The 23,638-nt window shown below is 37.4% G+C and overlaps 2 protein-coding genes across 5 annotated transcripts in view; one reads left to right on the top strand and one right to left on the bottom strand.

The window, feature by feature from the left end:
• Positions 1-23,638, top strand: part of Map3k19 (mitogen-activated protein kinase kinase kinase 19) — a 78,061-nt gene that overhangs the window by 30,563 nt on the left and 23,860 nt on the right. For all 4 annotated transcript variants that reach the window (XM_003478727.3, XM_063258984.1, XM_063258985.1 and 1 more), the window contains 3 exons: positions 6,446-6,530; positions 13,369-13,447; positions 14,975-15,234. In XM_003478727.3, coding sequence (XP_003478775.3) covers positions 6,446-6,530; positions 13,369-13,447; positions 14,975-15,234 — 424 coding nt within the window. The remainder of the gene's footprint in view (positions 1-6,445; positions 6,531-13,368; positions 13,448-14,974; positions 15,235-23,638) is intronic.
• On the bottom strand, positions 20,556-21,615 carry LOC100733362 (PSME3-interacting protein-like). The gene has a single exon (XM_063258977.1). It carries the CDS (start codon positions 21,571-21,573, stop codon positions 20,812-20,814), a length of 762 nt encoding a protein of 253 aa, XP_063115047.1. The 5' UTR covers positions 21,574-21,615; the 3' UTR covers positions 20,556-20,811.

Here is a 23,638-nt window from a genome sequence, read left to right as displayed (position 1 = left end):
GTAAGAAAACTTAGAATTTTTTGTGTTCTTTAGATCAACAGTTCCCTATTTACAAATATATTCTAAAGAAACAATGCAAAATTGAGGTATTAGTTGTAAAGATGTTCATAATACTATGTGTAATGGTGAAGAATTAAACATTGTCTAATAAGTATTATGGGGCCTTAGAAGACTTACGGGTTCTTTCCAAGTCCATTTTATTTCAAAGAGAAAAAAAAACCCCAAATTTCAAATCACAACAGACAGGGCACAACAATTGTACATATATTTTGCATATAATTTCCTCCCTTGTACAAGCTTTTGGCTTAGACTGCTCTTCTTTTTCTAGAAGTATGAGGTTCATCCTTAAGTTGTTCATATGTGCTTGCTCTGTTTTCCTGATACAGCTATTTACTGCTGTAAATTTTTCTCTTAGGACTGTTTTCATTGTGTCCCATAAGTTCTGATATGTTGTATTTCATTGTTGTTCAACTCTAAAAATTGTCTAATTTATTCTTTAATTTCATCTGTGACCTATTGTTTGTTCATCAGGGTGCTATTTAATTTCCATGTGTTCATGAAGTTTTTATGGTTTCTTTTACCATGGATTTCCAGTTTCATTGCCGTGTGGCCTGATAGTGTCTTGGTTCCTTTTTTCTTGTTGGTGGGACAAAACACTCAACACCAAAATGAAAGAAGGAAAGGTTTATTTAGCTCACTATGGAGGTTTCAGTCCATAATCAGCTGGTTCCAAGGCAGGGTGGCATGGCACATGAGCAACTGTTCAAGGCAGCAGCCTGAGCAAAAAGGGAGAAGAACAATCCTCTTTCCCTTCCTTATATTGTATACAGGCCACCCTCTGCCCCAGGGCAAGTGTAGCACTCACAAAGTCTCTGTGCCCTTCTGTTGCACAGGATAAGGATATTTACAAAGTAAGGATTCTGGTTCTAAACTTCTCAAGTTTACACATCGTATCAACCATAACAGATAGTATGCACAGGATAATTTGAATTTATTTTCATTTACTTAAGCATGTTCTTAAGTAAACAAAGTAAATGAGCTTGGTCCATTTTGGAGAATGCCCCATGTGCAGCGGAAAAGAATGTGGATTCTGATGGCATGGGGAGGAATACTTCATAGGTATCTACCAAGTCCATTTGTTAAAAAGTTTGGTTCAGTTCTAATACTTCCTTATTAATTTTTTGTCTAATTGATGTGTCTTTTGTGACAGTGGGGTATTGATATCTCCCTATAAAATTGTACTAGGGCTTATTTGATTTTTCATGGCTATTAGTTTCTCTTTTATACAGTTGGGTGTACCGATATTTGTTGCATATATATTTATGATTGTTATCACTTCCTCCTTGATTATTCCCTTTATAGGGTTTAGTGACCTTTTTTATCTCTCTTAATCAGTCTTGACTTGAAATTCAATTTTTCTACAAATAGGATAGCTACCTTTGCTTTTTTCTGGGTTCCTGTTATATGGAATATTGTTTTCCTTCCTTTGATTTTCAGTCTGTGAATTTCTTTTTGAGTTAAATGGTTTTTTGGTATGTAGCATATTACCAGTCTGTGTCTTTGATTGATGACCTGAAACCATTAACATTGATGGCCATAACTGATATGTATTGACATCCATGGTATTTTCCTGTTGTTGGCTCCCCTCCCCCCAATTGTTTTCCTTAGCTAGTAAATTCCTTCTGTTGGGGTTCATGGAGCTGTAGTCCTCATTTTCTCTTTCTAGAATGTCCTTCAGAACATTTTGGAGTGCTGGTTTAGTGGTTATAAATTTCCTCAGATGTTCTGTCTTGAAAGTATCTTATTTCTCCATCAGTTTTGAAAGATAGTTTTATGGGATACATCAATCTGGGTTGAAAGTTGTTCTCCTTTAGAACTTGTAGTACTTCACTCCAAGCTCCCCTGGACTTGAGGGTTTGTGCTAAGAAGTCAGCTGTGATTCTCATGGGCTTTCATTTATAGGTGATTTGTTTCTTTTCCCTAACAGTTTTAAAGATTCTATTCTTGTGTTGAATTTCTGGAATCTTGACTATGATATGCCTGACTAGAGATTTTTTTTTGTCTTTTTTAAATTTTTATCAGTACCGGGGATCGAACTCACGACCACCTGCTTGCAAGGCAGGTACTTACGCCGCTGAGCTAAATCCCCAGCCCCTAGAGATTTTTTAAATCATGGCTAACTGGAATCTATATGCCTCACTTATTTGTATGTCAAATCTTTTTCTTTACCAGAAAATTTTTCTGCCATGACACCTGTGAACATTTTAAAATCTCATTTGTGGTATCTTCTGCTTTTTCTTTTCTTTTTTTTTTTTTTGTCTTTTTCCTTTTTATCGGTACCAGGGATCGAACTCACAACTGCCTGCTTGCAAGGCAGGTGCTTGTGCCACTGAGCTAAATCCCCAGCCTCCTGCTTTTTCATTGACTCCAATTAATCTTAAGTTATTCTTCTTTGTCTCATCTAGTAGCTGCTGGATCGATTTCTCATGGTCCCTTGCTATTTTTTGTTTTGTTTTGTTTTGTCTTTTTGAGACAAGGTCTTGCTATGCAGTTCAGGCTGGACTTGGGCTCACTTTGTAGCACAAGCTGGTCTCAAACTTGCAACAATCCTCTTGCCTCAGCCTCCCAAGTGCTGGGATTACAGAGGTGCACCACCATGGCTGGCTGGTCCCTAGCTGTTTTTGAGAAAAATTTCTTTTCCTGATTGATAACTGCAAGCTGCTCTCTAATTTCTGTGATCCTGTCTTCTCATTGCCCTAATTGCTTCCAAAACTTTCAATGGAGTTTTTATTCTCTTTTGTATCTGCATGAATCTGCTTTATGGATTCCATTTCTTTCATATACTGAGCTTTCATAATTTTCTTAAAGTTGCCTATTTTTTTTTTCTGTATCTGCTCTAACATCACTAAACATAGTCTTTATCTGAGAGATTATTTCTGATTTTCATTTTTCCAGAGCCACATTCAATTGCTTTGTTGTTACCTCTTGAGGGAGGCCAGGTGGGAGATTTTGGATTGTCCCACCTCACTGCCCCTGGATTTGCCTTTTTGTCTTATGTCTGGGGTTGCATTTTGATGGTGTCTTTTCATTTTTCTTTCTTTTTTTAGTTTAGTTCCCAGGGTGATGCTTGTAAATTGCCTATGAAAGCTTGTTTTATTGCTAGCATTTAGGATACTTAGGTGATCATTACTTCTCCTAGGTATCTTCCAGGTGTAGCTAGTTTTTGGTTTTTGGTAGCTAGTCTCTTGGAAGATCTTACCTCTTCAGTTTGTTGGAGATGAGAAGTTGTTGCTTATTTAGCACAGTCCTTGGTTCCCTGTCACAGTATTTTCTGTGATTTTAGTCAATCTCAGCCATGGAATACCAGGAACAATTGTTATTTAGAACAATTATGTAAATTTTGGCTATAGTGGTTCCAATAGCATCAAACACATCCTAGAGAATGACAAACTGGGCTAACCCTTCATTTGCCACTTTTAACCACATGGACTGAATTTGTGGTTAAATAACAAAATCTAAAACAAACCAGAAAATTATGTGCAGTATACAAGTCAGTTTTACCCTCCGGGATTAAACTTTAAAATGGACTAAGGATAAAATAGATATAAGAAGAAGAAGATATTAAAAGTAAGATCAGAAGATGAAGGAGGAATCACACCAACTTTGAGAAACTGGTGCAGAAGACTGAAGGAAAAGAAAGATGGAAGAGGTATAAAAAAGATCAGAACAGAACCACAACCACAAAGAGGCTAGGAACCATACTGACATTCATATAAAAACAAGATTAAGCAATGAAAGGGAAAGATAAAAAGAAAAGCAAAGAAAAAAATAGTCCATTTCTAGGGTTCTCTCTGGTTTCACTAGCAGACAACCTGTGCAGATAAGAGTCCTGATTCATGCGGCTCTCTCCCTGTGAGCCAGTAGTAGCTTTTTGGCAGGGTAGTGGATAATCTCAGCAGGCCTGTCCCGAGACCAGACTCATTGGGCTCACTGCTGTCCAAGCAATTTCTGTGGGTCTGAGCCCCGCTGAGAACTGCTAGATGGAGCCAGCAACCAATCTGGGTTCTGAGCTCAGCCAGCTGTCTCCAAGATGGTTCCCCGTTAATCAGTCTGTCCTGCAGGAGGACTAAGTCCTCCGCGCTCACTGCCAGCCAGCGCAGTCCCTCATGTCTGCTATTCCCCTCCACTCTTGTGTCTCTCAGAGGCCTCCAGGGTTGCCAGCCATCACCATCATCCTGGGCCCACAGATTTGAACTGTTCCTCTTGAGCAATGAGACCTGCCTCAGGGAAAAGGCACTGCCAGCTACTTCCTTCTTCACTGGAGTTTCTTCTCTCTCTAGGTTGGCTTCAATTCTCACTTCATATTCTTCCTGGGTACAGTGGACCCACTCCCCTCTTTCTTGTCTTCCTCACAATGCTATATTCCAGTGTCTGGGTGGTGATTCTCAGAGAGGTTGTTTTCTCTGCTGCTTACTACTCCACTATCTCGGTCTCTTTCCAGAATTTTTCTTTCTTTCTTTTCTTTTCTTTTTTTTTTTTTGTGGTACTGGGGATTAAACTCACAACCTCATGCTTGCCAGGCAGGCACTTACACCTCTGAGCTAAATCCCCAGCATCTTTCCAGGATTTTTAATTGAAACATTATTTGACCCTTTGATAGATACTTATTGGGGGAAATAATAAATTGAAAAGTATATTAAGATGATGTTTACTTGATAAGTTGCTTACATTTATGCTTATGTTTTTTTAAATTATAAAGAAATGAGGTTTATTTTGGCTCATGGTTCTCACCCAAGGTCTACCAGTTGTTTTTGATGATGTTCTTCTTGCTGGCAGAGTGTCAAGACATCACTTGGTGGGAGATGGGGAGAGCTTATTCTTATCTAAAATGAAAAAGTAAGACACAAAATTATATGATGCAACTTGATTTTTAAAAACTTTGGAAAATATAAAGGAAGGGTGTTTTCTATGTTATCGTTGTCTTTTAGTTGTTGGATTATAGGTGATTTTTTCTTGGTTTTTTAAAAGATTTTCTTGTATTTCCATACATTGTGAATAAAGTAAAGCCTTTATCCTTTTGTAAATGGATAAGAAGGAGATGAACTTGCCAGATAATGGCAGAATTTTTGAAATTTGGAGGAGAAGCAGTGAAATTGATAGCTGTTGGGAACAAGATGAATCCAGGTGCCACTGAAACCAGGATGGCCTGAGTGACAGTTCCTAACCTTTGCCAGGAGATAGATGATATTTTTGAAAACATAAATTGCAAATAAAAGCAAAGTGTGACAACTAAATTATGACTAAATATCTAAAAATATTTTCAGAAGTACTATAAATGGAAGATTTTACTTTTATTATGTTCTATGATAATTAAAATGAACATAGAAAAAACGGAAAAGAAAAGAAAAATATTTCCAATACATCTTTGAATTAATGAATGAAATATCAGAGGATTTTGTGAGCGGCTGCTTGTCTGAGCTGTCAAATGACAGGCACCTGCATATGAGGCAAGGATTTTTTATCCAGCAATTGCCTCACATAGGTAGCTCACCCAGATCAGAGAAGAAATAAAGCTATTCGGAATATCTGGGTTGTGATGTAATGTTTTAACTACTATTTGCATCTATTGTTGTTCTGCAGGGTTTTTGTTTGCTTTTTCTGGTGCTGGAGATTGAATTCATGGCTTCTATGCTAAGCACATACTCTGCTGCTGAGCTGTCCCTGCCACTCTTCTTACAGAAATTTAACAGCACGAAATCAACAGCAACAATTTCTAATAAAGGAACCTATCAGCAATGAATTCCAATAAGAAAACATTTCTTTACAGAGTTCAGGGTGTTTTTTGTAAATCCAGCTGATTTTCAACCTTGTTTTTCAGCGTGATGATTATTTTCTAGAGGGCAAGAAAAGGAAGTTTGAGAAGTTGTGTGCCCCTATTAGATCACAAAGCTGTCATAGTGAAAACTCTAATCAGCTTTGCTGCCTTCTCCAGTCTTGGGTTATATCTGTAGCTTCCACAAGGGGCAGGGATTTCTATCCTCACCATTTGTAAATGATGCCCCAGGGAAGCATTATGGAAAAGATCATGTTCCTTTGGGGTTGTTCACTGTGACTGTGGCTGAAGGATTCTTTCCAGTTACCCATCCAGATGGAATTTGTGGCAGCTTAGCAGCCTGGATGCTGAAGTGATAAAGTATAATATATTGAATTTCTATGTGTCTATATGATTTCAGCTTTGATCTTCATTTTTGATTATGCAATTAATCACATCTGCAACTGTTTGAACCTGGTACTCTGAGGGCAGATACTTTTCCATTATTTTAGTCTTAAGTACTTTATCCAATTTAAAAGGAATCCACAGTGTGAAATGTTAGCCTTGAAAAACCAACATTCGCTGTGCCAATGAAATAGTACACTGCATAACAGTTTTTATTTTATATTACAGGAGTTTGAGCAAGATGATGACTGCAGTCATTCCATATTGGTTAGTGAAAAAGGTGAAAGACAAGATTTGCCACCCAGGACAGAAGGTATCTGGCTTCTGTCCTTGTGTGCTTATGAAGTTAACATTGATTTGGAGAGATTTCTGCATTCTCATTTCTCAAGAGCTCAGGGCAACTTTGAAAACACAGAAAAGACCAGACATGGTGGTACAAGCCTAAAATCCCAGAACCTCAGGAGGCTGACCCAAGATAGTATGTTTGAGGCCAGGCTGGGTAATACAGAGAGACCCTGTAAGGGTTGGGATGTATTTCAGTGCCCTCTGGGTTCAGTTGCGGGTTCTTGCCATTAGGATCTGAGGCACTGGGAGGGTAAGGGGTAGGGTTAGGGGTGGAATGCGGTTGAGCTTTAGAAAAGAAAACCATCACAAAGGAAAATAAAGACCACTCATCCTATCCTTTAGTTCACATTTGAATAAAGTGAATTTGGGCAACCTGCCCCTACCCAGGTGGCAACTCTGTCCTGGTTCTTTTCCACAGGGCACCCTACTCAACTCGGCACGACATGCTGCCCCTTTCCCCTGAGCTTGATAATGTTCTTTCCCCGGTCTCTTTCCACTCAGAATCTGACATCAGCTCCAGGAAATGGTTGCCTTCTAGAACCAACATCTATCCATCTGTAGGGGTCCGAGTTCCTTCCCTCCAGGGGAAGGTGGGAAAGTGAACTTGCTCAAAAACGCTGAGTCTGTCTTTTATTCTATGTGGCCACAAATCAAGAATTTTCCAGGACAACATCTATTTCAAAGTGCCCTTAGAGACCACACAGTATTTGCTGGTCCTTGCTTCAGAAAATAGTCACCACAGCCATCACATTCCCCTATCATCTACTTGCCTATCATCTCCTTAAATTAAATGTTTATTTGAACTGCTCCGATTTCTCCTGGCAATTTTCTGGCTTCCATTTCTAACGCTCCAGGGAAGCTACCCTCGTAGATAGCTGTTTTTCTCATCGTTTTTTACTTCCCTGGAGGTTGATCTTTTCCTGACCAGGTGCCTTGTGACTCTGGTGCCTTGTGTCTGCTGGACAGCCTTCTGCTGCCCTCTGCTGGACAGCCTCCTGCTTCATATGAATAGCTGCAAACCACTCCCCAAAACCAGGGCTGAGAGTTAGTAACAGTTAAAAATGATGAGCAACATTAAGCCTGAAAGAGCTAATTAAATTTTTAAAAACCTTGATCCCTTCCAAATAGTCCTTATAATCTTCCTTTGAATTTATAGACTTCAAAGCCAACTTCTCAGAAGCCTAATATTGTCCCTGAGCACCTTCCAAGAGGTTAAATAGTTCATTTATTCTGTTCAGTTTGGAAATGACTTGAAATTGAGGCATTAGTCATCTTTTTTCAGATTCATTTGTGGTGTTTTAAGTTTTATTGTTTTGTTTTCAGTTTTAATGCGACGCTTATACAGCATTTCTCTGAGCGCTTGGAGTGTTGTCTTGATAAACTGGGTTACAAACTTCAAAGAAACAATAATCTCATCAAATTTCTCCCCTCAGTTGATAGATTTCAGTCGAGTTAGTTACTTTGTTCAATCGGTCTTAAGTAAAAGTGCTTTTGAGGATCTCTGTAGATTTTATGCATCTTAAAATCAATGTATTTCCTCTTATTAATTTACTATCCTTAAATCCCCTTTCCATGTTATTAATGTTCAAAGTGCTCACACACTTTGCAAAAAAAAGTTCTACATATACCACATGACTGTTTATTCTAAATACGCATATTTAACCATTTTGTTTATATCTATTTGACAATAATATTATTTTATTAAAAAGGGAATATTCCTAATTAAAATACCTATAACCCCCATAATGTTTGGATGACTATTTTTAACATTCTTTTTGGAGAATTTAAGTACTCTTGCAGGGTATATTTGCTTTGTTATTTGCTTTATTTGTGAGGGTAATATGTAAAATACAATTTATGGACCAAAAAATAAAAACATCTTTCATCTTTTCCCCTAATGCAAAGCTCTTCTTGCTTTCCTCAGTCATTTATTTTCTCAGAAGACAAGCAGATACAAACCTTGTAGGCTAGAAAATGACCCTGTAAACTTACTATTTTCATCAGTCAATAATAGTGATTTTAGGAATTAAAACTGGGCTTAAATTTTAAAATACAATGTAAATGCATTTTAGTCACAGGGAACCTCATCTTAGTTGTATTAAAAAGGAATGAATCTTAAAAGGTTCATAAACTATTGAGAGAAAATGCCTTAGTCCACTCATACTGACAACAGTAACACAGCCGGAGGGAGTTAAACAGCAGGTGTTTATTTTCTCATAGTTCATTAGTTTTACTCTGAAATGATCTTTTCTTGGGGGAAGGATCACTGGGTTCTCTTCTTATATAGTCACTCATCTTACTGGATCAGGACCTCATCATTATGACTTCGTATAACTGTAATTTGTTTTTTAATTTTAAAGAGATTAAGACAAAAGAGGACCGAACAAAGCAGATCAGAACAGAACAAGGTAAGCAACACAGCACTTCACCACAAGACAACCTGATATTAACAGTAGCTATAATTGAGCATACCTTCATATATAATACTATCAAACATAACAAAATAGTATAAAACCATTCAAGAGAATGAAAGTATTACAGGGCATTCAGAACCAAATAACCAAAAATGAACAATGGCTACTATATCATTTTCCATAAAAATTTTTGTTTATACTATTACACATAATAAAATCCAATAAGATACAACATGACAGAACCAGTGGAAATAGAAGAACAAAAGCATGGTAGGACTTCAAAGCCAGATGATATTAAATCAGCAATGGCTATCATAAGGTCTTGTTTTCTTCAAAATACCTGTTCTTACAATCACAGATAATAAAATCAAACAAACCAGAATAAAACCATTCCATATAATGAATGCAGATATTATAAGGCTTCAAAGCAATGTAATGGGGAATCATGATTACCATAAAGTCTTATGTACTCTTAGGAAGACTATATGTTATTTATACATGTGAGCTTGATTTATTTTGCTTAGGAGTATGATCTCAAGTTGTGTCATTTATTTAAAAATATCTCAATGTAATCATTCTTTATAGCTGAGTAGTACTCCACTGCATAAAAATACCACATATTTTTTTATCCATTCCTCAGTTGATGGACACAACTACAAACACATTCAACCACTTTTTCTTTAATAAAGGAGCCAAACACGTTCACTAAAAGAATGACAGTCTCTTTAATAAATGGTGCTGGAAAAACTGGCTCTCCATACCCCAAAAACTAAAACTAGACCCATGCCTATCACCATGTACTAAACTAAAATCTAAATGAATCAAAGATCTGAATATTAAGAGAGAAACATTAAATCTGTTGGAAGACAAATTAGGTAAAAATCTTGAAGACATAGGGGTAGGTAGAGAATTCATGAACAGGAATCAAACTGCTCAGGAAATACTTCCCAGAATCAATAATTGAGATCACATCTTATTAAAAAGCTTCTGCATGTCAAAAGAAATCTCCAGCGTAGTGAAATAAAACCTACAAACTGGAACAAATCTTGGTGAACTGTCCCTCAGACAAAGGACTTCTGTCTAAAGCATATAAAGAATTAAAAAAAAATCAGAACCCTGAAATTCAAAGACCCAATCCAAAAATGGACATCTGAGATGAATACACAGTTCTCAGATGAAGAAATACAAATGGCAAATAAATACATGAAAAAATGTTCATTCTCATTAGTCATTAGAGGAAATGCAAGTTAAAACCACACTGAGATTCCATCTCACTCCAGAAGGAATGGCCAGGATAAAGAAAACCACCACCAACAAATGCTGAAGAGGCTGTGGGGAAAAAAGAACTCTCCTGCACTGTTGGTGAGAGCGTAGACTGGTGCAGCCACTCTGGAGGTCACTCTGGAGATTCCTCAAAAAGCTGGGATTGGAGGTCCCATTAGACCCAGCTATTCCATTCCTGGACATATTCCCAGAAGAACTGAAAACATCATATTACAGTGATATATGTGCACCCATGTTTATAGCCAGCACAATTTGTAATAGCCAGATCTTGGTAACTTTAATTTGTCCAAGTATAATCACACTAGGAAAGAGTTTCAGTGTATGAATTTTGGGAGGACATAACATTTAGTTCATAACACGAAGACTCTAAGCTGAATTGTCACGAAGAATTCCTATAACCACATTTCAAAACTGGCCATTACTCATTCCCAACTCATGCTGTCTATGCCATGACCCATGATCCCACTGTGTACCTCAGAACTCTGTCCCTCTGTTGACACTCACCTCAATTCAAAGGGCACCTGTATCTTATCTTTTTGTCAAACAACTCACATGTATCAATCTCTCAAGTAAGCTTTCCAAACTCTAGTGATACAGGAGGCTAGAAACTACAGCTTTTTAAAAATTGAGATTCACAATTTAGGAAATTATCAAAATATTGAGAAGGGTATCAAACTATTCTCAACTCTGATGTCTACACTTCAGACAAATGTGCCCATCAATTTAAACAGAACAAAGAAAACCCAGAGGAAAGTCAGTCTTTTCCAGAGACAATGATTTTTCTTCATGAAATAAGTTAGGCTAGGCCATATTTTAAGTTTCCATTTTTAATAATAGCTTGAACACTAACAATAAATTAATGATCATGTTCTGATTTTTATGAATGTTTTTCACTCCCTCCATGAAGAAAATATATTTTTTGCTATGTCAAATGTTGCATTTTTATTTCTCTGAATGATCATTTTCTGATTGGTTAGTTTATACTTCCTTATGTGAAAAATGTGCTTTGGGCATGATAACACACTCAAGTATTTTATTTTTACATGTGACAAGCCATCATCTTTGCTGGTCTCTAGGGTAGATTCAGAGCGTATCCACAGTTCCTTGGCTGTTCACAGTGTTCAAGAGACAGGACAAAGAAAATGTTTGTATCTTTTTAAATGATCTCAGTCAGCACTTTCTGTAAAATTTTCCCCATGTAGGACCAACAATTGAGATAGTGGTCATTAGCTCTTAAGAATTTTTTAGAAGGCTGGTGTTCTTTATATTTACTTATTGTATGCTTATCCCTTCACTGAAAAAAAATCAGCCAGTTGGATGTTTGAATACATTAAATTTTCTTGAAAATATTCTGGGTTTATCTGTCCTGCATAATCAGGTGTATTCATTTTTAGTCTTCTACTTCTATAAATACACTCATTTTCTAACTTCCATAGCAAAGTACTAAATGCATCTAGCAGGTATCAGAATATACTTTTCACTGACAGTATAGTTATTAGGAATATGTGCTGTATGTTTTTTGCCCTCTAACATGTAACCTATGTTTTCACACTTAAAGATGACTCCAAAAATGTTGTGAAAGACATCTGTCTTCCTTGCAAGTTGGAGAGTGACCTTGTGCACGTCACACAGATTCATGGTTATCAGTTTTTTTGTCTTAAAAATAAAGGCCTTGGATCGGATGACCTCTAAGTTCTTCCCAGCTGTGTAATTCAAAGCTTCATATTTCGTATTACACGGCATGGTGTTAGCATCTTTTGAAAACTTAAAAGACTATTTGTCCATCCCAAGGAGACTTCATTCTTGGAGTCATTCTTTGCTAGTGTGTAATGTCAGAAAATATACAATCAAGTTGTCATGTTTGTGAAACATGAAGAAAACCAAAGCTAGATACATTTTCATAGTACCATAAAATATAATGCTGGATGACAAAGATAGTGAACATATTATCATTTGACTTATTATAAATAAAGCTTTTCCTTTTGGGAAATTTGACTGTTTCTTTTAAACTGCATGAATCTCATAAAATGGCACAGATATAAAAATACAACAATTTTACAAAAGCTTTTACTCTGGTAGTTCCCGTGTATTAAACAAAATCTCCAAAGTCCTTTAAAGACAACAAAAATCTACTAAACTTGATAATGATGGTAAGTCTAATATAGTCAGGTCTGATTCACCCCTTTCCTTATCCTTGTGATACTTCATCCCTAAAATTCAGTCAGTAGAACTTAAAAAACCATTGTTCTTTTGGGCGTGTGTTGACTGAGATAAGAGCCCTGTCAAATTCATGGATAAGGCAAGCACTGCAGCCTCCTATAAAGGTGCTTCTCTGCGTTCCCGCACTCTGTACGCCTATCACGGTGCTTACAATCTCGCTGCATTCTTTGCTTCTTATTGCCTGTACTAGGGCCGTGGCTCCTTCTTGTTTATTTCCATATCTTCATCCCAAGGTCTTGGGCTTGGTATAGATATACTTAACAAAAGTTTGTTAAATGGGGAAAAATAAGTGAACGAACCAACCTTAAACTATGTTACGTTGTACACCAGCATTGGTTCTCCAAGTTGGAACTTTCTGTTTAAGGATTATACTGGGAATCATTCTGTGGAACCAAACAGGAGATAACCAAACTTACAAATACAAGCAAGTTGCTTTGGGGCCACAAGAATTATCTCACTTAACTCTCACTACAAGAAGTCTTGGGAGGTAGGTATGACTGGTTATACTTCATAGAGAGAGGCCTTGTTTTATCGACCCAAGAACAGTATATTCATTGTAAAACTGTGTGTTATATCTGGAAATTTTTATTATAGTTTTTCTCTTTAAGTATTTACCTAAAACCAGTCATATGTTGTACAGAAAAAATACAAAGATGGTCAAATCTGGTTCATATGTGTTTTCTAGTCCTTAAGAACAAATTGGTCAAATAAAATACAAATACTTCTCCCACTTAAAACTTATTACTTTTGCTTACTTTTTAAATTTTATTGGTACATTTTAGGTTTACTTAATGCCCATTCATTATAAGGAATTTATTTTTGCTTACTTTCTAAACTTACCATTAATTACTTCTTTTTCTGTTCTGTTACTGTCATGTGTTTCTATAGGTGTTGAGATTATTATGACTTTTCCCAAACATGTCAGTCATCTCCAAGAAGTGAGCCAAGAAGATGTGAAAAAAAGCAAGTAAGGAATACCCTGGCAGTGTTCAATTAGAACACAAATATGAAGTCATGATACTTGTGTAGCAACCTTCATTTTAAGTAATTTGATCCAAAACAATACTCTAAAGTAAAAGTCATAGTAACTATTATATGGCAGAGTCCAAATAATATTTTAGGTTTTATGGGCTAGATGGTCTCATTTGCAATGATTCAGTTCTGCAATAGTCCCTTCAAGGCAGCCATAGACAGTATGTAAATAAATGAGTGTATATGCAACCCAATTAAAACTACAAAAATAGGATGAATGTCAGATTTGGCCCCAAAGGAAGAATTTACTGACCCTGCTCCAGAAAAGTACTATCCAAAATGTGGTTCTTTTGGCTCTGTGTTCTGTCCACGATGAGCTCAGTGCAGAACTTGACAATAGCCCTTCAAAAAAATTGTAGTCATTTGATAATTTAATTTTAAGTTCATTGGTCTTATAATGAAAAACTGGGGCTTATTGACTGCATTTTTAAAATTTTTATTTTTATAATTATTCACTTTTATTAAGATTTGAAAAAGTATCAGTCCACAACATATTTGATTTTTTTTTTTTTTTTGTACTGGGGATCAAACTCAGGACCTCGCACTTGCCAGGCAGGTGTTTATACTACTGAGCTAAAGCCCTGGCCTCACAACATACTTGAAACTTTAAAAACGATTCTAAAGATAACTTGAGAACTGAACTGGCCAATGATTTGGAGATACAAGGTACAGCTCCTGTACCCACACTGTCTCTGATTTCTTTTTCTTTTCTTTAACTAATGACTTTGCGCTTACCAGGCAAGCACTTAAGCCACTGAGCTTAAAGTCTCTGATTTCTTTACTTCAGGAAATGAGGGCTAAAAAATTTAAAGTGGACTGAAACCAAATCCATTCAAGTGATTGTACTGGGTACAGAGCACAGAGAAGGTGGGGAGCAGGTTGGAGAGTGGAGAGATCCTGTCCTCTCAGGATACATCCATTTGGCTTAGCAGCACTATTTGGAAATAGATCTCTAAACTTTCCAGCGAGATCAGGCTGGCCTGAGAATCAGAGATCCAGTAGACATGGTGATTGTGTTAGCTTTAGCTTTCAACAATTGTGACAAAATATCTGACGGAAACCAATTTGCAGGAAAGTTTTATTTTTGGCTCTTGGTTTCAGAGGTTTGAGTCCATGGTCATTTGGGTTATTTTGGTTCTGGTGTGTGTGTATGTGTATGTGTGTGTGTGTGTGTGTGTGTGTGTGTGTACATTATAGAGAAGCATATGCAACAGAGGATGCTGCTCACCAAATGGTGAGCAGGAAGCAAAAAGAGAGACAAAGAGACCAGCATCCAGCATCTACTTTAAGAGCATGCCTGACTTCTTTTCACTAGGTCCTCGTATCTCCTAAAGATTCTGCCACCTCTCAACAGTGCTACAGTCTGGACATAAATTTTATAACATGTGGGCCTTTGGGGACATTAAAGATCCAAACTATAGTGATGGATGAGTTTTAAATTAAACCATGTCTCCCATTTCAGTCATACAACTTCGGTGCATCAGGAATGGACACAAGCGCATTCTATTTCTCTGCCAAATGAAATTGAGATGATGGACTTCAGGACAAAGGTGCTGACCACGAGGCCTTTACTCCTTAAGAAAGAAGCAAGTTCCAAGGAGCTCTGTGATGTGGACTTTGGCTTTTTATTGCCCAAATCTTGCTTAGAACCAAGTACCTCCAAGTCGGTGACCAGGGAAGAGGTTCCTCAATTTCTGAAGGAGCAGCAAAGAAAATCTGAAGGTAAATTGAGCAATTTGATTCTACAGTGATTCCTTTATTCTTTTGGCAAACAAATATTTATTTGTTATGCCAAGAATTATTCTAAGTCCTAGAGATACAGTGGTAAACAAGACACAATAACCCCTACCTTGGTGAAATTCACACTTGTGTGTGGGACAGACAATAAAGTAGCATATGAATAAAATATATGGAGTACATCAGGTGGTGAAAAATGCAATGGAAAAAAAGAGAAATAGGCATCTAGAGTCTGGGAAGTTCCAGACGAAGGCATCAGTGAATCTGGGGTCTGGTGGGCTTGCTTCCTAGTGCTTTGATGGTACCGTCTTGCTGAATCCTTGCATATTTGAAGGAACAAATCAGCTTCCTTGGATGTGTTTCATAAGGGCACTAATCCAGTTTATGAGGGCTCCGCCTTCATGACCTAATTATTTCCCCAAGGCTCACTTTGATACTATTATCTTTTTTTTTTTTTTGTCTTTTTCGTTTTTATCGGTAGCAGGGATCGAACTCACGACTGCCTGCTTGCAAGGCAGGCGCTTATACCGCTGAGCTAAATCCCCAGTCCCCGATACTATTATCTTGAGAATTAGAATTTCAACATATGGATTTTAGGGAGACACAGACATTCAGACCATAGGAAGTCTGAGATTTTCAGTAGGGTGAATAAGGGAAGTATCATTAAGAAGGTAACTGAAGGGACTTCAGGGAATGGGCTATGTGTATATTTTGGGGAGGAATGTTCCAAGGAACAAGAAGATCAGTGTTGCTGGAGCAAAGAGTGTGTGGATGGGAGGAAGTATAAGCAAAGGGAATTTGGACTGTGATAGGGCAGGCACAAATCATATAGGGCCATGTAGCACATGAGAGAATTATAAGTGACCAACGAGGACTTTAGAGGATGATCTAAAGTGCAAATTTAAACATTTTTATAAGTACTTTAAAAATAAGTGCAGAATTAAAATATTATCTTACCATTTTATCTTTCTTGAATTATGTGCAGCCTTGGTTAAGAACCCCTGGCTTAGAAAATACACTAATGCTTTCTTCTTTCTCTTTCATGTATTTTAACCTGCATTTCAAATTTTTCATATCCTTTTCTTTCCAAGTTGTATTCTGGGTAATTTTATGTCTTTTAGTACACTCATCATCTTTAGCATTATCTAATCTGCTACTAAATTTATCCATTGAATTTTTTAACCAATATTTTATAATAACATTTTCCAAAAATACAGCAAAGTTGGAAAAATTTTTACAGTGAACATCTGTATATTTTTACCATGTATTCTCTAACTTTAATATTTTACTGTATTTATTTTATCATGTATCTGTTCACCTATTTAGCTACTGACCCATCTTAATTTTTGTTGCCTTTTCAAGGAAACTGTATATATCAATATGTGTTTCTCCAAAATTTCAGTGTGCTTATTATCATTTACTAGAATTTAATATGTTTGAAGATTTTTTTTCATTTGGAAAAAAGTGTACATTGAGCACATATTCACCAAGTATTTACAAATGCATATGCCTGTGAAATCCAAATCTTTATCAAGATATAGACCAACAGGAGCATCAAAGATTTCCTTTGTGCCCCTTTCTAGTCAATACTAATCTGCTCTCTCAGGGAAACTTCTGTTCTGAGTTTTCTCCACCATGGATTGTTACATATATATTCTTTTAATTAGTAAACAGTACTCCATTGTATGAATGTGCCAATTTGTTTACCCAGCCTTCTGATGATGGATATCTAGGCTGCTTCTGCTTTGTTGACTAAAGCTTCTCTGATCATTTTTTAATGAAAAAATAAAACAAATTTTCATGTTTAAAACTTGAAAACAAAATTTCAATTTAAAACAAATTTTAAAACAAAATTTCATGTTTAAAATTTTCATGTTTAATTGTTATAATTTGAGGAAGTTTATGAACTCCCTATTTCCTATTTTTTCCCTTCTGTTTTGCTCTTTGTATTTCTCATATAAGAGAAACCATGCACCATTTGAACTTGTGTTTCTAACTTATTTAACATTATGGTCTCAAGTTGCATTCATTTATCTATAGATGCCTCAAGATTATCTTTTTATAGCATCGTAGTATTCCACAATATATAAATATCACATTTTCTTTATCTACTTATCTGTTGATAGACATATATGCCATTTCCAAGATTTAGGTATTATGAATTGTACTGCTATAAACATGGTATGCCTGTATCACTGTAATATGATGATTTTAACTCTTTTGGGAAAATACCCAGAGGGGGATAGCTAGTAGTTTTCATTTTTTGAAGCATCTCCACATTGATTTCCACAGTGGTCGTACTAGTTTACATTTCCACTAACAGTGTGGTAGAGTTCTTTTTCTCCCCAAATCCTTGCCAGTATTCATTGTTACTTTTTTTTTTAATGATAGCCATTCTTTCTGGGGTAAGATGATATCTCACTGTAATTTTAATTTGGATTTCTCTGATGGTCAGCCATGATGGCTGTTAGTATTTTTGTGCAAGATGTCTATTCATTTTGATTGTCCATTTTTTGACTGGGTCTTTTATTTGAGAGGGTCTAATATTTTGAGTTCTTTACAAATTTTTGATGTTAGTTCTCTGTATGAGCAGTACCTGGTGAAATTTTCCCACATTCTGTAGATTGTCTTTTCACTCTGTTGGTGGTTCCTTTGCTGTGCAAAAGCTTTTTAATTTGATATGATACCATTTATTGACTCAGCATTATTTCTAATGCCTTACCTATCTATGCCTTTGCCTATGCCTTCAAGAGTTGTACCTATTTTATATTCCAGTAAATTGTTTCTGTTTTAACATTTAGAACTTTGACGCATTTTTGTTTCAGTTTAGTACATGGTGAGATATACATGCCTAGACTCAACCTTCTGCATGTGGATGTCCAGTTTTCCCAGTCTCTTATTAAAGAGGTTATCTTTTTTCCAGTGAGTGTTTCTGGCTCCTTTGTCAAAGATCAAACACCTGTGTGTGCCTAGGATTATTTCTACTTCTTCTATTCTGTTCCATTGGCCCACATGTCTGGATTTTTGAAGTTGATTTGTTTTGTTGTTGTTGTTCTAGTACCATGCTGTTTTAATCTCTACAGCTTTATATCAACTTCAGGCCTGGGATTGTGATGCTACCTGCTTTGTTTTTGTTACTCAGGTTTGCTTTTTGCTCTTATGAGTCTTTTCTGACTCCATATCAATTTTAGGATTGTTTTTTCTAGGTTTATGAGAAATGACTGGTAGTTTGATTGGGATTGTGTTAAGTCTGTATATCAGTTTTGTAAGTATAATCATTTTGATTATGTTGGTTATGTCTAACCAGGAATAGGGATATTTTTCCACTTGTTGATGTCTTCTGCAATTTCCTTTTTCAGTCTACTGTAATTGAAATTGTTGAGGCCTTTCATTTCCTTAATTCAGTTAACACTAAAGTAGTTTTTGAGGCTATTGTGAATGGTGTCACTTTCTTAATTTCTTTTTTTATTTTTTATTTTAAAGAGAACAAAAGAGAACAGAACAAAGCGAATCAGAACAGAACAATGTTGAACACACATCTTAGAAAAAAAAAAAAAGAACAGAATGATGCAAGCAACACAGCACTTCACAACCACACAACTGGACATCAACAGTAGCTACCATAATGTTTCTTTTCTTTGACATAGTTGAGCATACCTTCACACACCTTAATATACTATACGATATTGTTAACAACACTATAGCATAAAACCATTCAAAAGAATGAAAGCATTACAGGAGTTCAAAACCAAATAACAGGAAATGAACAATGGCTACTATAATATCTCATTTTCCTCAAAAAAAGTTGTCTATGTCATCACACATAATAAAATCAAATAAAACACAACAGGATAGAACCAATCAAAACAGAAGAACAAACGCATGGTAGGACTTCAAAACAAGATTATGGTAAATCAGCAGTGGCTACCATTATGTCTCATTTTCTTCAAAATAGCTATTCATACCATCACACATAATAAAATCAAACAAAACAGACTAAAACTAATCAAACCACTGAATGAAAACATTATAATAAGACTTCAAAGCAATACGATTACCATAATGATTATGATTACCATAATGTACCCCATTTTATTCAAAATAGTTGCCCCTACCATCTGGCAGCATAAAATCTAACAAAATAAGAACAAAGCCAAATCTAATAAAATTGTATAAACAATGCAAGAATTCAAGATAAGACAATAAGAAATTGACAATAGTTTCCATCTTTCCCTCCCAGGTGTTTCTTCTCTTTGCTCTTACATTAACTATTTTGCTTTTGGAGCCCATTAACTCCTTCTGTTTCTTATGCTAGGGTTCACGCATATGAATTTGAACTGTTTCAGCCATGAACATGATCTCTAGTTGCGTCTATTTATCTACAGGAGCCTTGATTATTCTACTTTATAGCTGGGTAGCTTTCCACTGCTTGAAAATACCATATCTCTCTTATCCATTCTGCGGTTGATGGGCCAGTTACTCTTGCTTTTTTTTCTTGGTCTCCTGCACATGGAACAGTTGTTTTCTCTCCTTTGATTTTTCAGTCTATGAATTTCCTTTTCAGTTAAATGTGTTTCTTGTGTACAGTGTTTCAATGGATCTTGTTTCTTGATCCACTCTCCCTGTGTTTCTTTTTATTGCCCACCTGAGGCCATCTACATTCATGGTTACAACTGGCATACATGTGTCTCTGCCCTGCTTTCCTCCTGTTGTTGACCCTCCACTTTCCCCCTCCATTCAATTGCCTGTCTTGTTTGGTGATCCTCCTCTCCTGCTGTTCCTGGAAAGATGGTCAGCTTTTTAGCTCTCTAGAATATCCTTTAGCACTCTCTGTATGGTTGATAGTCATGAATTTCTTCAGTTGTTTTTTATCATGGAAGTATCTTATTTTTCCATCAATTTTGAAAGACAATTTTGCAGGATAGATCAATCTGGGTTGGAAATTGTTTTCTTTTCTTTCTTCTTCTTTTTTTTTTTTTACTATATCTTTTATTTCAAAATCGAAAACAAAGTAACTTGCCAGGCAGAGAAAAAAATCTGAGCAGAAAATGAAAGCTTGCTCGTTACCAGCCCATTCCTCTACAAATGGGACTGGATGGAGAGGAATGGCCAACATTAAGGGAAACTTCACAATGAAGACTGGTGTCAACTGACGTGCCCCACAGAGAAATTTCATTATTTTTCCTTAGCACATAACATGTTCCACAATGCAGTAGAACCAAATACACATTTGTCTACAATAAGTTTTAAGGAACACCTGTGCAATAACTGCCCTTGCTTCCTGTGCTGTTGGGAAAGGTGAGCTCCTGCAGGCCACACCCACCCTACCATATCAGTGAGGAAGAGGCAGTGAGACTGGTTTGGTCATCTGCACTACAGTGGAAAGGAGACCACAGTTCTGGCCACAAGTGGATCTGGCACACTTTTAGGTGAGATTTTAAAAGTGTCACGGTGTGCACACAGGGCCAGCAAAGGCGTTTTTAGAGGGAGGTAATGAATGCCTTGGCGGCAGAATGGACAGTCCGACCATTTTAGAGGGGCCTTCCTGTTGAAGAACAGGAGTTAGGGTGCCTCAAGGAAGGTGCTGGTTTGGAAGATGAAGGAGACAATCTTCCCTGTGGCATTGATGGTGCCTTCACTGTCTGAGCTGGACTCAGAGTCGCTGCTTCCGGAGTAGGCGCCCAGACCTGGGAGGATGCCAATGCAGACAGCAGTGGAGGGGCAGTGAATGGACGGGCCACTCAGGGAGGTACTTCCAAGAGACACACAGGATGAGGCCTCTTGACTCTTGTCATCTGGGTCAGGGTCTGGTTTCAGTCTTTTCACACTATTGCCACTGTCTGAGCTCTTGTGCTTCACAGCTCCTGCCAACAGCTTCGCCTGGGAGAACTTGTTCTTGGTTTCTATTGGTTTCACAGGCAGTTTCTTCTCTACTTCCTTCTTGTTTTCTGCAGAGATTCCAACTTTATTGAGATTACTTCTGTATTCCTTTAGTTCCTTCAGTTCTTCTTCTCTTCGTTGCTTTTCTATTAGTTCCTGCCGAGAAACCTCATCAAGGAAGTTGGTCTCATCTTCATCTAAGCCTCTTACCATGTTTTTGAATTTGAATTGCTCCTCATACTCCTGCTGCTTCCTGTCTTTCTGTTCCTGTAGCCTTTCATAGAGAGACTGTGGGTCATAAACCTCCTCTGGACATTCTTTGGGATCTTCGGGTTTTCGAACTTTCTCCCATTCTTCTTGTCGCCTTTTGCGTCGTTCCTCTAATTCTGCCTCAGATACAAACCTCTTTTTGATGACAAGATTACCATCATCCCCTCCATCCATAATGAAAAGAATCAATCGCCACAACAAAGTCCCGCCCCGCTTCCGGCGATGTAATCCAATCAACAGTTCTCTTTCTCCTCCCTCGGAAATTGTTTTCTTTCAGAGTTTGAAACACTTCACTCCAAAGTGTTCTTGACTTGATGGTTTGTGATGATAAATGATAAGTCTGCTGTGATTCTGATTAATTTTCCTTTATAGGTGATCTGTGTCTTCTAACAGCTTTTAATATTCTGTTCTTGTGCTGATTTTGTGGGATCTTGATTATTATAGTCTGGGTGTAGATTTACTTTGATTATGGCTAGTTGGAGTCCTATATGCCTCTCTTATCTGCATGCCAGCTCCATTTCCCATGTTTGGGAAGTTTTCTTCTCTTGCTTTTGTGAGTATTCTTTTAATTCATTTGTGTTGTGTTCTTTTAATTCATTTGTGTTGACCCCTACTTCTTCACCTACACCTATCACTCTTAAGTTATGCTTCTTTGTATTATCTTGGAGCCACTGAGATTTTTAAGAGATCTTTCCTTTCATGATCACTAGCTGCAATCCTGTCTTCAGTGTTTGAAAGTCTATCTTCAGTCTCTTCCAAGCGCTTTTGCCAGCTTTCGATTGAATTTTTAATTTCTTGCATCTCTCTTTGAATCTATATCATGCATTGTAATTTCCTTCTACATTCATTCAAGGTTTCCATCATTTTCCTATGCTTCTCTTTATTGTCTCTGTCTTCTTTAGACCTGCTGAACAATTTTTTCAGTATGTTTATGATTTCTTCTTTTACCTGAGACATTATTTCTGATTTCACTGCTTTTACAATCTCATGACGTTGTTTCCTTATTTCAGTGGCTATCCTCTCAGAGATTTCAGGTGTATGGCTTCTGTTTTCTTGCATGACTGCATTTCCCAGACTTACTGTGTGTGGGCTACAGGTCTCAGTTTGCCTTTTGCTTCTTCATCTTGAACTTCTCCTAGGCTCATCCCATCAAGCTGGTTGTGGGGCTCCAGGCACTTCCCTTGTTGACTGCCCCTAGGAGGTATAGGGGGATAAGACATGCACCTCTATTCCTCTAATTCCAGATTTATAGGGAGATAGCAGGACATGGAGCAGGCTTCTGTAGACCCATGCAGCTACACTGTGGCTTTGCTGATGATCAGGGGTGCATGGAGGTGGGGCTGCTTCTCTCAGCCTGTGTGTCTACACTGGGACTCCCAAGGTGCTGGCAGACACATAGGAGTGTGTTTGTCTGATTCTGCTAGTGGGTGATGGCTGCCTGAGGGAACTAAGGGCCTCCAATGGTGGTCTACAGATGTACAAGGTTTACCTGACTATGTGTCCCTGCTCTTGCTGGCTGCCTGCATGAAGGAGCCTTTGGTAGCAGCTCCCTCAGGGTGAAGGCAGATATACTGGCTCTCTCCACCCATGCTGGCCACCTGCAGGATGTGGCCTTTTGGTGGCAGCACACAGCAGGCAGAGGTGGATCTGTCTGTCTCTCTCAAACTGCACTGGGCACACGAAAGAAGGGGCCTTCTGGTGGTGGCACTTGGAAGGCAGAGGCCAATCTCCTGGTTCTCTCAGCTTGCACTGGGTGTACAAAGGAAAGGGCCTTCTGGTGGCAGTGCCTGGCAGGAAGAGGCAGCTCTCCTGGTTCTCTCGGCCTGCGCTGGGCATGCAGAGGACTCCTAATTTCTTTTTCAGTGAGTTTGTTATTCATGTATAGGAATTCTCTGATCATTCTTGTACAAGTCTTTTTATAAAGACATTTATCTTTGATGAATTCTTAGAATAACATTTCTGTGTTACAGGGGAATTGTATATTTAGTTCTTAAGAAGTGGCCAGAAAAGTTTCCAACTTCTCTGTACCATTCTACACCCCTATGAATACAGAAGGATTTGAATTTGCTTCTGCTAGGGCTACCAAGGTCTTTAGTGATTTGAATCTCCTTTAGCCTGGTTCCTGAATTTTCAAATTAATGTGTGAGTCTAAGAACCAATTTCCAATTGTATTGAGCCCGAGACTTACTTAACAGCTAGACTGATGCCAGCCTTTCCTCACAATGGGATAATGCCTAGT

This window comes from Cavia porcellus, unplaced genomic scaffold (genome assembly GCF_034190915.1).
Source record: "Cavia porcellus strain 051 isolate PalLab524CR breed Dunkin Hartley unplaced genomic scaffold, mCavPor4.1 scaffold_12, whole genome shotgun sequence".
In the NCBI taxonomy this organism is placed as follows: domain Eukaryota; kingdom Metazoa; phylum Chordata; class Mammalia; order Rodentia; family Caviidae; genus Cavia; species Cavia porcellus.
Note: the sequence above shows the minus strand (reverse complement) of the source record. Positions and strands in the feature narration are given on the sequence as shown.

Bases quoted from the DNA above. Each gene is read 5' to 3' on its own strand.
- LOC100733362 (XM_063258977.1), bottom strand. From the start codon at position 21,573: ATGGATGGAGGGGATGATGGTAATCTTGTCATCAAAAAGAGGTTTGTA.